The following is a 14,996-nucleotide window of genomic DNA, read 5'->3' as shown; positions in this document are numbered from 1 at the left end:
AATGTAAAGGCGCCTCCTTAAACATTCACAGGGTCACAGAGACAGAGAGACAGACAGACGGACAGACAGACAGACCGAGAGAGAGACACAAGGAGAGAGACAGAGAGAGAGAGACAGGCACCGAGAGAGAGAGAGACAGAGGAAGAAAGAGAGAGAGAGAGCGAGAGAGACAGAGACAGAGGAAGAGAAAGAGAGAGCGAGAGCGAGAGCGAGAGAGAGAGAGAGAGAGAGAGAGAGAAGCCATGACGATGCAGCCGTGTAGGCGGAGTCTGCCGCCCAGAAGCCCCCCTCCCCCCTCCCCTCCCCGGCCCGGCCGCCGCCGCCTGTCATCGGCTGGGTGTGGTCTTCAGGAGTCCCGTTAGCAGGAAACCGAGCTGGAGCCATTTCACTTTTAAGGCGAAACAAAGAAAGTCAAGCGAAAAAGTAACGTTTTGTGTCCTCGCGACGGGCAGAGCGGTTTGTTTTGATGGGAGAAAGTTTTCTGCTGGTCTCGTTAGCTGCTCGTCTGATTTAATAACTTTTTTTTTGTTGAATAAATCCTGAACCGAGGAAAGATGCCGAAGACGGTAAGAGTGAAAAACCCTTTAACGGTCTCGAGTTTAAAAGACTAACGTCGCCGTGGCGTTATTTCAGTTTGTCGCTCTCTCGCTAATTTAATCTCATTTACAGTGTCAAAATGAAGTGGACAATTCACACCGGTACCTAAATAACGAACATTAAAACAACCCTAATTACACACCCGCTACGAATCGAGTGGTTTTTACCCTTTTTACATCCCACGGGCTCATCCTGCGATTTTCTGGGGGCACTTTCCGTTAGGCGTGTGCCCGTGCGCGCTCCCGCCGGTTCGTTCATTAAAATTAGCGCCTTAAATCAAGTCCTTCACGGAGGCGTCGGGGCTTATTTTGCGCGCCACGTTACCGGGGGAGGAGGCGGCGGCTTTCTCTCCGTCCCGGGGAGACCTCAAGTCACATTTCTGCTCAAAAGCCGACTAGTGTGGCCTGCGGGAGCTAACGAGCTAGGCCTCCCTCTCACTCTCGGGGTCCAACCGTGCGGATTTGAACTGTCATTGAGGCCAGCTGTGCTTCCCTGAAATCTGGAGCAAATGGAGGCTTTACCCTAAAACGGGGAGGTGGCGGCGGCGGCGGGGGGGGGGGGCAGGCCGTAACAACCAGTGTGCGCTATTGCCACTGTGACCGAAAAGCGGCCCAAATGTCGCGCTGCGGTATCACCGCTGCAGTGGCTCTGAACAAAGGGAGCGACGGTGGACTCGGACCTGGCTCTTTGTTTTATTCAGTCAGCATTTGGCAAAGCTCTATGTGTTTTCCAGCTCGTGCCCCCCCTCCCCCAAATCAGAGTCACGCTGAAGGGGAAATAATAGGGGCTCCAACCCATCGCTCATGTTTGCCCTCCGGTGAAGAAGAGTCAGGCTTATGACTCCGCATAATGCTTTTGCATTTACAAGTTCATGTAGAAAGTGAAATCTGTGGGCAATCGTTGTTATTCACGGTCGGTCCAGAGCTGTAATACCCACGTGCTCACCCTGACAATAAATGCAACACTATGCTACGAAAAGAGACACACAGGATGTCACAGCGTAGGCACTTGAATCCATTATATCCATTCATTTGTGTATTTTTTTTTTTGAATCGAGCGTCATTAGATCATCTTATGCATTACTCACTAATTTACCAGTTAACTATATTGTTTTCTGCTCTTAAGTCATTAATTGTGTGTGTGCTATATGAAGGAAGGACTTCAAATCAATGGATATATATATATATATATATATATATATATATATATATATATATATATATATATATTATATATATATATTATATATTTCTTCCAGCTAATAACTTGAAAAACATGCCATAGCATCCTGTCATTTAAAGTGCCCTCATCATCAGTACCCTCGTCTTCCTGAAAGGAATTCCCCACGTCATATCAGCTTTTTTAAAATAAACTTTGTAGGGCTGCTCAATAGTAAAATTGTGCTACTGGGGCAAATAACATTGCCATATATTCACAAAAATGTTGCTTTAAATTGTAAGTGGAATTATTTGCACGAGACGACAAAAATATAATGTGTGCAGCATAGATAGTGAAGAGGAAGCAGACAGATTCTCTCAAAATAAACAACAATGGAAAGTGACCACGGACTACAGGCTATCTAGACTATCTTATATTTCAACATTAAACGCAGACCACCATGATCAGTGATTTGGTCTCCTGTATGGCTCCAGAAAGGTACTGTACAAGTGATTTAAATGAGTTAATGGGGATGCCGTGGGCACAATGTATGAAAGAATGCAGTTTTACGCTGATTCAGCAAACGATCCGAAGCTAACCGCACCCAGAGAAAGTCGTCTCCCCGATCTGTAATCACATACACAACAAACCCCATCAGCGAGTAGAATTCCTTCTGTTTGTTCAAAATAGCTTTTCCATGAACTGTTTTGGCAATTTATTACATTTTTATTTTTTAGTTAACAATGGCAAACTTTGACGTTTGACCAGAGAAATCTCTATTGAGAAACTCAAATTTGCCCGACTGCTGTTGGCAGTGCTGAAGTTTCCCAAGGAAGCCATGTTGTGACTCAAGGTTTCTGCTCTTACATCAGTTCCTCTCCGGTAATTTTCTTGCCTGCAGCCTTATAAGGACTTTCACATCACAGTCTTGCCATTCTCCCCCCCGCTTCTCGCCGACTGCGGCCCTCTGATGCAGACCTCCACTTTAGATTGCATTACAGCATGCAACAAGTACAGGGCCTTCTGTAGCGCTGTGGTTAGCGGTGTTATTTTACACTTAAGTGCCTTTTAGTCCCTTTTATGCAGGATTACATTTAGGCTTTTCCATTTTTCTTAAGTGAGAATTAATTATTATTTTTGGTTATAGTGCTGCAACCTGATCTTGTGTTTTTAAAAGTAGTTTTCTTTTCCACCTCACTGACTTTACTGCTGAATGAACCTTAACCATAGTATCCGTTTACTTGCCTTCTGCTATTTGAACAATATAACCATTTCATGTAAAAGTTCAGCAAACGGCCGGAGGGTTTTTGAACCAGTTTCTCGCTAAGTCTGGTGTACCGTTAATTACATGAACACAGCACCTGTTTTGTCAACAGATAAACATACAGCCTACGGTTATTGCACAAAACGTGAGCCTAACTCACCATTATAGCCCGTTATGTAGAAATCCTGACGAATGCTGTTTACCTGCTATAAGCAGGACCAAACTTTAAACGAGTGTGACCGTAGAGAAATGTTGAATGGAAACTGCCAGCGGTATGCAAGCCGGGGATTAAATAAGTCTGTATAGTGCACATAGCAGAGCAGATTATCAGTGTGTGTGTGTGTGTGTGTAGAGGTAGAGCCTTTTGGACAACCTACAATCAAACCTTTTTACACATGTTTTCTGTTTGGAGGTGGTTAACAAATCGTACGTCTAAAAGTAAGTTATTTTATTTTTGGCTTTAATGTATATTAGCATCCTTATGCTATAAGCTGCTAAAACCTCTTGTCCATTTTCTGTTTTTATTTCTCTCTAATGTACTTTTTATAGACATTCAAAGATTATTACCATAACACAATACAATGTTCTAGTTATTTGTCTAGTGCAAGCCAGCAAGCTTCAGACTGTGTACATGACGAAAGAATAGCATGAGCACTAGTCCACATAATGGTGGAGGACTGCCAACAGAAGAGCCCGGGGGTTTCTATCCGTCTTGTTTCTGTAGGGAAGACGTTGTCAATTTGTGGGGATTGGACCCTGCTGGAAACATGGAATAAGGTCTAACAAGTCATATTGGGTCTCAAATGTATACTGGAAAACGATCCAGTCCGGCAAGTTTTGCCGTTTCGGTCTTTTAGTTGGGTCTACATATTTCTGTGTGCATGCCTATAACAATATAGCAGTGGATTCTGATCCAAAAGCAGACCCTCTGGGCATAAACCAGCCCTTACTTGGTCAGTAGGAGGCTTACAGCTGGCAAACAAGTGCAGGGACCAGAAGGAAGGCAATATGTCATCAGAATAAATGAGACCAGAACAAAGCTAAGGCCACATAGGAGTGGTATCACCTAAAATACGAGGATTAGTAAGGTAGAGAAGGTGATGAGTGGGGTTAACGCATGCAGTAAACCCGAGACGATGTGACCCAGCAGGATGTGGATGGCTAGAGAGGAGGAAGCAGCGCTTTATCCCCACGCTTGATGTTTTTATTAAAAACAACCAACAAGCTTGTTTGTAATTCTTGCAGTGATGTGATTTATTTTTTCCACAAGTGGTTGTGGGAACCGCCTCAAATGGACCCTATCTGCCCTCTTTGTGTTTACGGCCCCCTGCGTTGAGATCCTCCTCCTTCCTGTCCACTGGTCTCTTCGGCCGCGGGGTTTCTGATCTGATTCGGTAACAGCAGGCAGCGCGAGAACACAGTACTGTAGTGGAGGTTAATGTGTGTATACGGGCTTTAAAGGATATAAACATGCTTGTTGTTTTTCTTAAGTCTTTTCACGTGATTTTCCCTTTCAGCAATTGCTTTCCAGCCATGACGTTAACACGGGGACTGGTCTGTTATACCGTGTCTCAAAACACCCCCGTCACGTCCTCTCACATTTTTCACACTTCGCATTTCAGGTTGACGTTGCGCCGAATAACCGTTAACTATGTTGGGGGGGTGACGCAGCTAGAATGACAATTTAAAACACTACTTGAGCAGTTCAACCTGACTCGATCGCAGTCTGACCCAATTTTCGGTCAACTGACATCTGGGTTCGTGTTTCAGATAAGCCGTGAATCCGGTGGCGGTGGATGTCTGTTGAAGGCCCGTTGTTATTGAGCGTTTCAGCGTAGTCGCTGATGTTGTGCGACTGCCGTGGGCGCCGTGGCTCTGGAGCACGACTCTGCGGGAAGCGGCCCGTGGTGGGCAGAGCGGCGCCATTCCTTGCATTTGCACCTCCTTAAGACGGCACATTACACGAGCTGCCACGCTCCACTAAAGCGGGTTCTCCTATTGGTTGGAGTGAAATGAACCAGCGTGTTGTGGTCCGCATACGTAATGGGGCTGTTGGTCAACATGTGTGTTCCCGCTTGCTTTAAAACGCCTAGCAGTGTCTTTGTTGTCTTGGCTGTAGTTAGAGCGGCACACTGATAACGCTGGAGTAGGAATGTTAAGGGTGGCGGTCACTGGCTGATTAATCTCCTTTCTGTGATGAGAATGGGGATATATTTAGGAGATTTTCCTGCATCTCACTGGAGTCAGAAGTCTGGTCTAGACTGTGCTTTTAGTCCGCCCTGTTCTGTGAATTCGACTAGTTTGTTCTCTCACTTTTTCTCTCAGTTGTAATTTTAAAATGAAATGAAATGATTTCTGAGAGGTGGGTAGTCGTATGAATAAAAATAAAGTAAAAAGGAGTCTCAGGCAGTTTTGTCTTTTATACCTCTAAATGTAAATCTTTTTAAAAGCTGTCTGGTTTAAAAAGTCCTTTTGAGAATGGGTCATGGAAACTCCACGGGCTGGCCTGTGAGGGGTGTTTTCCAGCATGTCCTAATAATAGGGTGTTAAGTGTTTTCGACTTGTGGCCATGAGAGACACACCCTAACCAGGCAGAATACGTTTGAGTTCAGTTCCCTTTTCTTTCAGAATTAGCCTTTCTGTAGCAGGAAACGAAAGCGCTGAAACCCCACGAACACCCTTCATGAACTCTAATCCACACACTAATGAAACCGAGGACTGCGGGGGCTGTTGAACGTCGGTTTTATGTGGTATGTCTGTAGGTCAGTGTCGGCCTGCACAGTGGCTTTCACTGTGTCGCGTTCTGCCGCTGGTGATGACAGGAAGTGAGACGAGGGAAAAGTATCCTGGGCAGTAAATGGGTCCGGCTGACGTGAATGGGAAAGAATGAATCCTAATCAGCCCCGCCACTGGGAAATAATGCATACCATTGTTGTCCGGGGCAGGCGTGGGCCTCAGCCCGCACAGTTATGTCCCAACAGACATGCTTGCTGCAGTTTTGGTCATCTCTAGGAGGACAGACCAAATGAGAGAAGGCTTCCGTCGTTGGTTTACTCAGTACAGAACGGATTTATTGTCTGGGGGACCTCAATGCGGGGGGGGGGGGGGGGGGCTTAAGGTTAAATATATTAATTTGACTTTTCCTGCATTACTTTGCAATGTGCGCAAAACTTTCCAGCCTCATTGGCTGAATAAGCAGCTGCGACAAAGCGTGTTAACTGAAGAGGACAAACCTACTCATTGTAGTCGCTCTTTTGAAATTACTGGTAGCTTAGCACATAGCTTAGCATTACAGCTCAGCAGCAAACTGACAGGCTGCTTGATACATGACAGGATGTTGGTGACTCTCATGAGAGCTCCGGGCTCGGCGTCGGTGCCTCAGCAGAGGATGTGGTTACTTCCTGTAGAAAAGTTTTCTATACTGAGAGAGCGCCATAGAACACTGACATTCTTCTTTACATCATTATTCTTGTTTTAATAAAAGCACTAGGGGCCAAAAGTAAGACATTTCTCAATTTTATATATACCAACTTATTTTAAGCACTATGAAAAGTACAAAATATTAAAAAGCGCTATCCAAATATTATATCATTATTTTAAGTGAGGCATCAAGGGATTTTCTTAATGTTCTTTGAGACCGATTCTTCCGCTTGGCGGCTAGTCATAAAAGAAAATGCCATAGACATAAAAGTTTAGTGAATTGACAGTTTAAAGAGTAAAACATGAAACTATTACTTTGACACAAAAAGCCAATAATCCCTTCATAATGCCAAGAATAACAGAAATATATTTCTGTTTCGTTTTTTGCACCCTCGTCCTCAGATAAGTGTAAGAGTCACCACGATGGATGCTGAACTGGAATTTGCCATTCAGCCAAATACAACAGGAAAGCAGCTCTTTGACCAGGTATGAAAAACTGCTTTGAGCGGATGTCATTTGGAAACACAAATTATGGAATTGTTTTCTTTTTTGGTATATTTTTTGGAGTAATTTAGATAAATACAACATTTCATTCCGTTACATAGTAATTTCCATTGTAAATTAAACATTATTGGCAAATACATTTTATTTGCCATTGTAAAACATCTGTAAACTCTAAAACTACAGGAAAATAGTTATCTGTACGGTGTATATGCTTTATTCTAGAAACCATCTAGGGTTTGTTTTTATTTTAATTCACATACAGAATTCCAACCTAAACATTTTCTTTTTTTTTTTTTTTTTACAAATTAATTGTTTCATTTTCCGTGACTGAAACAAGCATCAATCATACAGCGGCATGGCGATGGCCCCTGCGGTTTTCACTGTGTGCTGGTGTTTGGCTGAGTCACATGACACTTCGGATTTCCTGTTTCTAGGTGGTTAAGACCATCGGGCTGAGAGAGGTTTGGTACTTTGGACTCCAATACCAGGATACAAAGGGTTTCTCCACATGGCTCAAGCTCAACAAGAAGGTGAGATCCTCAGTCGTTTTTTCGCTTCACTAACACAAGATCTGTATTTACAGAACCGTAACCTTTAACCCCTCATCCGTGTCACACTTTATTCTAGGTGACAGCCCAGGATGTGAGGAAGGAAAGCCCGCTGCTGTTTAAGTTCCGCGCCAAGTTCTTCCCGGAGGATGTGACCGAGGAGTTAATCCAGGACGCCACGCAGCGGCTGTTCTTCCTGCAGGTGAAGGAGGGAATCTTAAACGACGACATCTACTGCCCTCCGGAGACGGCGGTCCTCCTGGCCTCCTACGCCGTGCAGGCCAAGTATGCCGACTACAACAAGGACGTCAACGCGCCAGGCTATCTGTCCGGTGAACAGCTGCTCCCTCAGAGGTAACACAGGCACATGTCAGCGTGCAGTCGGCGTCACAGGGGCGTGCGTTAGGGCGTGGCTTGTGACACTTTGATGTTGCATCTCCGCAGAGTTCTGGACCAGCACAAACTCAACAAGGACCAGTGGGAGGAGAGGATCCAAGTGTGGCACGAAGAACACAAGAGCATGATGAGGTAACTGCTGACAAAATGGCATTTATAGAGGATGTTTTGAGATAGTACCCCAGAAGCTGAATTTCACAGACTACTCTACCTCTGTAGCATGAAACTGAATATTTAATCATTGTCTTGGTCTTCTCACCTGCATTCCCTCTTAGTCTCCTGATTATAATGTACCATGTGCTTCCAACTCTCTCTGTAGCACTCGTTTAAAGACCCCTCTTATTTGTCCACAGAGAGGAGTCCATGATGGAGTATTTGAAGATCGCTCAAGATCTGGAAATGTACGGAGTCAATTACTTCAACATCAAGAACAAGAAAGGAACAGAGCTGTTTTTGGGAGTGGACGCTCTGGGGCTCAACATCTATGAGCAAAATGACAAGTAAGCGAATCCGCAACAGCCATGAATGTCTGTTCAGCAGTTTATTGTTGTTTGCAGTCCCTGTCCAACGTCATGCAGATGACAGGGTTTTTTTGCATTGTCTTCTACAGAATGACTCCCAAAATTGGATTCCCTTGGAGTGAAATCCGGAACATTTCCTTTAATGACAAGAAGTTTGTCATAAAGCCAATTGACAAGAAAGCCCCCGTACGTTTAACCCCTAACAGAGGACTTCTTAACCGTTGATAAATCCTCTGTCTCTGCATCGCTCTTAACCTCCCGCATCTCTATTCTCGCTGTGTTAGGACTTTGTGTTCTACGCTCCGAGACTGCGCATCAACAAGCGTATTCTGGCTCTTTGCATGGGTAACCACGAGCTGTACATCCGCCGCCGCAAACCCGACACCATCGAAGTGCAGCAGATGAAGGCTCAGGCTCGGGAGGAGAAGAATCACAAGAAGATGGAGAGGTAAGAGACTACAAAATGCACCCAACGTGGTTAATGGAGGTGTAGGCTACTTCTATTTTTAAATAGAAAAGCGTTATATGATGATCTGCTCAAAAGATCACGAGGGCTGCTTACTCCCGTCCGTCCCGTCTCTGTTTCCATCAGAGCTCTGTTGGAGAACGAAAAGAGGAAAAGGGAAGTTGCAGAAAAAGAGAAGGAGAAGATTGAATGCGAAAAGGAAGAATTAATGGCGAGGTTAAAGCAGATCGAGGAGCAGACGAAAAAAGCCCAACAAGGTGGGTGACCCGGTAGAGAAGCGTCGTACTGCAGGGAATGTCTGTGGTGTTTTCCCCTCAAACAGTGCTGACCGTTGGTGTGCGTGTGTGTGCGTGCACAGAGCTGGAGGAGCAGACGCAGAGGGCTCTGGAGTTGGAGCTGGAGAGGAAGAGAGCTCAGGAGGAGGCTGAGCGTCTGGAGGCTGACCTGAAGGGAGCTGAGGACGCCAAGCAGGCGCTGCTGCAGCAGTCAGAGAGCCAGATGAAGAACCAAGAACACCTGGTCAGTCAACCCAACTCAATGATTGCTCCAATGCTTCAAATATCATTATCAAGAAAAACTAATGGGAAAACTTCCTTTCAGGCGACCGAGTTGGCTGATTTGACTTCCAAGATTTCCCTTCTGGAGGATGCGAAGAAGAAGAAGGAGGAGGAAGCAGTGCAGTGGCAGGAGAAGGTACGATCGTACCTCTCACTCGGTAAAAAACGTGTTAACCCGAGGGGAACATTCATCCTGCACTCGTTCTTTGTGCTTGGGAAGTCCTCCCTGTGTTAAGGGATCTATTCACAATCAGTGCAATGTGGAGACTGCAGGAGTGAGTTAATTAATCAATCTTGATATTCTGCGGATTGTGTCGGCCCAGGCACGCGAGGACATTCCTCAGGTCTGGTGTTGTGGGGGAGGGGTGAAAGCTCACAGCTGGACTCAATAAACAATAAACAAACCATCGCATGTTCCATCTGCTTCTTCTTCATGGGAAGCGTGGCCCACGGCGAAATGTCCCATCGTATCTTTTGTGTACCGTTGTGATGTGCCTCACCGTTGGGTCACTTTGTGCGGGACGAATCGGTGGCGTGTAGAAACCGTACACCGCTCTTGTCGGGGGGGGGGGCCCTCTCCCAACACATCGTGCCTTGCTCCCCTCACTGGCGCTCTCTGCTCCCTCAGGCCACCACGGTGCAGGAGGACCTGGAGAAGACCAAAGAGGAGCTCCGAAACAAGGTGATGGTGGCTCACGTCCAGGAGCCGCTCAACGAGCACGATGAGAACGACGAGAGCAGCGCCGAGGCCAGCGCCGAGTTTGCGTCGGACGTCACGTTCAAGGACCGCAGCGAGGAGGAGCGCATGACCGAGGCGGAGAAGAACGAGCGCCTGCAGAAACATCTACTCGTAAGTCTTAACCTATAGCTCGCGTACGCCTCGATAGATCTAAAGGCTCCTTGTAAAGTCTTTATCTAATACGGCAGACTCCGGCACTTTAAAGCCTGTTTTCTCATGTTTTTTTAAATATGTAAAACATACTCCAGGGAGAGAAAATGGGCAAGAGGGTCTCGTTATTGCTGTCCTTTATTGGCAGATATGCACTGACAGGACACAGTGAAGTCAAGTCATAAGCCAATGAGGGGAACTTATCCTCACATCTTCACTCCTCTTCAATAAAGAGGGAAAGATAAAGCTCAACAGATTAATTATAGATGGGTTGTTACGTTTTAAACAGATGTGATGTGCAAATTTAGAACGAGTGTTGTGTGTGTTGTAACAAACCGCTCCGACTCTGCTTCCAGGCGTTGAGCTCCGAGTTGGCCAACGCTCGTGACGAGAGCAAGAAAACGGTGAACGACATGATCCATGCGGAGAACATGAAGGCGGGACGAGATAAGTACAAGACCCTGAGACAGATCCGGTCAGGAAACACCAAACAGCGCATTGACGAGTTTGAGTGCATGTGATGTCTGCACACCCTGATGCAAAAAAAGAGAGGAAAAACAAAAGCCCACACAGCTGGGCCTCTCTGCCTGGACTGCAGTCCTGCCTCACGCAAGCCGTCTCCTCTGCACCCAAACAAATCAGATCCACAACATGGTTGCACAAGCACAGCACGATGTACAGATATGGATCTGGAAAAACACCATTTGTTATCATTCCTAACTTTGAATTTAGGCAAGTTACTGTTTGAAAAGGGACAGACTGTATTTTATTAGTTTCATTCCTCATGGGGGCTTTGTGTAGCATATTAGTATTGGGCTCACGCCTCGTTTCATGAAACATTGAGCAAGCTTTTTTTTAATTTCTTTATATATTTCTGTCATGTTTTTGTATCATGATTTCAAAATAAAAGACTCCGACCAAATGTCCCATTGAAGACTGTGCCTGCAGACATATTTCTGCTGGTCACATGCAACGGTTCTTCTCAGCGATCTGGACGTTAACATTTGTCCCATCGTTGTTGAACCAAATGTTCCGTCATCTGTCCATGAAGAGCATTTACAAAGCAGTATTACTTTTTTTTTTGCAAAGTCGATTTTAGTTGACTTATTGATTTATTATTATTGAGTATTCCGAATCTACCTACTGTTACAAATCATTCAGTATTTACACCCTACTCTGCGATATTAAAGATGCATTTTTGTCTGATTTTTAAATTTCTGAAAGTGTTCAACTCAGTTGAAGGCTTTAGTGTAAGTGTTGTGTTATTCAGTGCCATCATCTAGTCAATTCAGCATTCAATAAAAAGAGAAACCTGATATTTGAAGTTTATTTTACTGTACCGTAAGAGTTTGACCCCAGTGTTATTCCTATGCTTTCGTTTTTGGATTCTGCTTTTTTACGAGGAGCCTGTTGGATAATCAGTACATACAGTTTTTTGCATTGCTATGGAATCACACTAGTTGTCACACCACAGGTTAAAAGTTGCAGTTTAAACTTACATTCTCGCTCATTTGTTTCATTCACAGATGAGAACTTTCCTTCTACAAAAACATCATAGGATTTAATGCGTGGAATAGAATAATTTCCTTAAACATGCACTGGAAAACCATAGTTTACCTTTTCAAAATGAGTCAAGACCGACTCACTGTCTCCAATGCATGTGTTTTGGATAACTATGTATTTAATTTTGTGATTTGGATTTTTTTGCAGTGTTAGAACTCTGTAAGGTGGGAAAACTAACACCACTGAGGATATTTTTGTACTATAAAATCTAGACGTACGTTTTTTTTTTTTCAGAACAAACATTTAAAAAGAATACCAAAGTATTTTGGTGTTAACTGATAGTTTGGCTCAGTGCTGTGATAGTTGAATGAAAAAATCCGGACGCGACGGGAAGTTCTGTTCATTGCAGGCAAAATACCACGAATAGACATTTGAACCAAGCCAAAACATTTAGCCTGAAAGTGAACAAAACTTCCTTGTGTCGTCTGTTCCGTTTGACATTTTGTCATCCAGGCATGTGGAGGCTTTTGCTTGTTTTCAGATTGTTCGACTTGGTTTGAAAACTTTATTGATGCTATTCAGCAAATTTAGACTTTTTAAATAGTATTTAGTTTTTTCTCTTATTGAATGAACATTAGTCATTTGTACCTAGATGCATTTTGATATCCCGTATTCTCCCCCATTGCTGCGTTGAGTTCTTTATCCATGAAATGTCAAAATGCAGTTGTAGCTATTTTGGATACTTTTTCATGCCTTTGACGATAACTTTTATAATGCTGTACTGTTTGTTCTACCTGAGGCGCCGTGAGTTGACAGCCTTTTTTAAAGAATCGAGTGCCATTTGACGTTGCCGCTCAATATTTAGTTTTGATTCAAAAAGGGTTGAAGTGTGATATTGTAAATTGACAGACAGTGCCTTGCCCAGGTTTCCCATCAGATGTCGCTGCTTCGAGTCCTCCTTTCACCAATGAATAAAAGTCAAATTAAACTGATTTGTTTTCCTGACTACATCCTTGCTATTTACAGCTAACATTGTAGTCGAAGTAGAAACCCAGTTAACTCAGTCGTGTCCCATAAGCAGCCTTGTACTCCACATTGCTTTAAATGCATCACGCCACTCATTTGACCTTCTCTTGTGTTTGTGTCGGCAGCGACCTGTTTTAAGTTTTAAATGCATAAATGAGCCATATAAATTAGTTTATGGCATCGAGGCTCATTTTTTCACAAAATTCTAAAATGCTCTTGTTGAAAGAATGACCTTTGTGTTGTTAGGGTTGGTTTTGACCCAGTTGTAATAATTAGATCAAAACTAGTACTGTCAGCTAACACACTGACAGCCAGCTCCTCTCCCAATCGTGTGAGCTTTTACTCATTTAGCCTTGTTATCCAACATACCTGCACAAAAACAAAACAAATAAAGACGACCATGTGAGGTGAATTCAGTATAGAGGTGATAAAGAAAAGGCCCAGAGGCCCACAGCAAAGGTATTGAAATCAATATCTTCATTGATAAGAAAGCCTAACAAGGTAACCAAGAAATATGAAACAAATTGGATGATAGATAATTGTTTTTAGCGTATTTTACAGCTGATTTAAGAGATGTTAACATAAAAGATGGTAACAGCAAGCTTCCACAAGAGGAAGGTTTATCTGATCAGATGTTTACATTTGGTCCAACACACAGTGGTCACACACCGGTTGGCGGCCTTGTTGACGGCCTTGAGTTCCCATCGCTCCTGCTGTGGAGCACGTGGTTGCGATCCCACAGTCGGCCACGAGGTGGCAGTCGACCCTCAGCCTTCTGTCCGGCGCCACGCGGGAACCATTCAGAGGTTCAGTCAGGTCCATGAACATTTGGCGCGATGATGTCAAGATCGTTACCAATATAAACGCCCCGACTGCACGTAGTGTGTGTGTGTGTGTGTGTGTGTGTGTGTGTATTAAAAGAAACAGGGCCTTGCCTCCGGTTTACAGAAGCAAGTCCTCAGAATAGGATATCTTAAAACTCATACAGTCGACACATTTCAACAATGAAACCTACATAAAAACACACGTAGCGAAATATTGCTCTGCAAATTTCTTTTTACAAAAATCCACAGATTTAGTTTTCAATGGTTTGATGTCACAGCACTTCTCTCATTGTGGTACCTCAATATTTTACACTATTACGAAATAAACACACCTTCACTAAAACATTAAGGTATACAGAGACTGCTCAGCTATTTTATTTGCAATAGGAAATTCAGTTAAAAATCAACCACCTCTTTCTTAACACCAAAGAGAGAGGGAGTTTTTTTCATCTCCCACTTCCTCTATATTTGTGGTAATAGTGGCCTGAAAAGGGTGTTGAAATGGTTCACACTCCGAGCTGCTGCCGCGTAGAGATAAGGTGCAATGAGTCTTACTGCCTGAACGACACTCGCAGTAGAGACCTCAGCGTTTCACAGGATCTCTCTGAATAGCTTCTCTCGCTTCATTCTTCTTCAAGTTGTCGGAAGTCTTAAGTCTCCATGTCCTTCGCCGTAATACCATATTCTCACTTTGTTTAATGTCTTCTTCTAAATATTATATAAGGTGCGGTTTTGTCTAATGATTGGAATTACTCATCCTTTCAAAGCACTGATGACTCACGGTACGGGACCCAAAGGGCCCACTTTGTTTAGTTGAGGAGGAAACTAAAGGTACTTTATAAAGGCCGAGGCTTAATATATATATATACAAATATATATCTGTATGTAATGTGGCATTCAAAAATGCGCCCTGCTCTGTGGCAGAATACATCAAGGATCAGAGGACTTATGTCAGAAAAGGAGAGCATCATCACATCACTTCCGCCTGCAACAAAGAATTGACTTTAAAATCCTGCTGTTGGTTTACAAAGCCATGAATGGTTTAGAAACAAAATACACGTGTGACCCTCAGGTCGTCTGGGACGGGTCTCCTCTCTGTTCCTAAAGTCAGAACCAAATATGGAGAAGCAGCGTTCAGCTTTTCTACTCCACATAAAGTATCTGGAACAAACTCGCAGAAAGCTGCTTCCAAACACTGAAGACTTTTCAGTTCTGCTGCTGCTTTTATTTGACCCTGATTCACGGATGCTGCTTCTCTGAACCCTTTAGTTCAGGGAACTGAAGAAAGGTAACCGTCCTGTTTAAGGGGTAACGGTTAGTTCC

At 43.9% G+C, this 14,996-nt stretch overlaps 1 protein-coding gene across 2 annotated transcripts; it reads left to right on the top strand.

Annotated features, from left to right (window-relative positions):
• Positions 1–137: 137 nt before the first annotated feature.
• On the top strand, positions 138–12,815 carry msna (moesin a). 2 transcript variants are annotated; one of them, XM_040180896.2, is made up of 13 exons: positions 138–566; positions 6,842–6,925; positions 7,378–7,473; positions 7,571–7,845; positions 7,936–8,019; positions 8,241–8,387; positions 8,498–8,594; positions 8,693–8,856; positions 9,001–9,131; positions 9,233–9,393; positions 9,475–9,567; positions 10,060–10,281; positions 10,677–12,815. In XM_040180896.2, exons 1-13 carry the CDS (start codon positions 555–557, stop codon positions 10,839–10,841), a joined length of 1,731 nt encoding a protein of 576 aa, XP_040036830.1. In that variant the 5' UTR covers positions 138–554; the 3' UTR covers positions 10,842–12,815. The 2 variants fall into 2 exon arrangements, with proteins under 2 accessions (XP_040036830.1, XP_077961222.1); XM_078105096.1 differs by having other exon boundaries at positions 213–566; positions 9,233–9,567.
• The last annotated feature ends 2,181 nt before the right edge of the window (positions 12,816–14,996 follow it).

The sequence above is a fragment of the Gasterosteus aculeatus genome, chromosome 7 (assembly GCF_964276395.1).
Source record: "Gasterosteus aculeatus chromosome 7, fGasAcu3.hap1.1, whole genome shotgun sequence".
Classification (NCBI taxonomy): domain Eukaryota; kingdom Metazoa; phylum Chordata; class Actinopteri; order Perciformes; family Gasterosteidae; genus Gasterosteus; species Gasterosteus aculeatus.
Note: the sequence above shows the minus strand (reverse complement) of the source record. Positions and strands in the feature narration are given on the sequence as shown.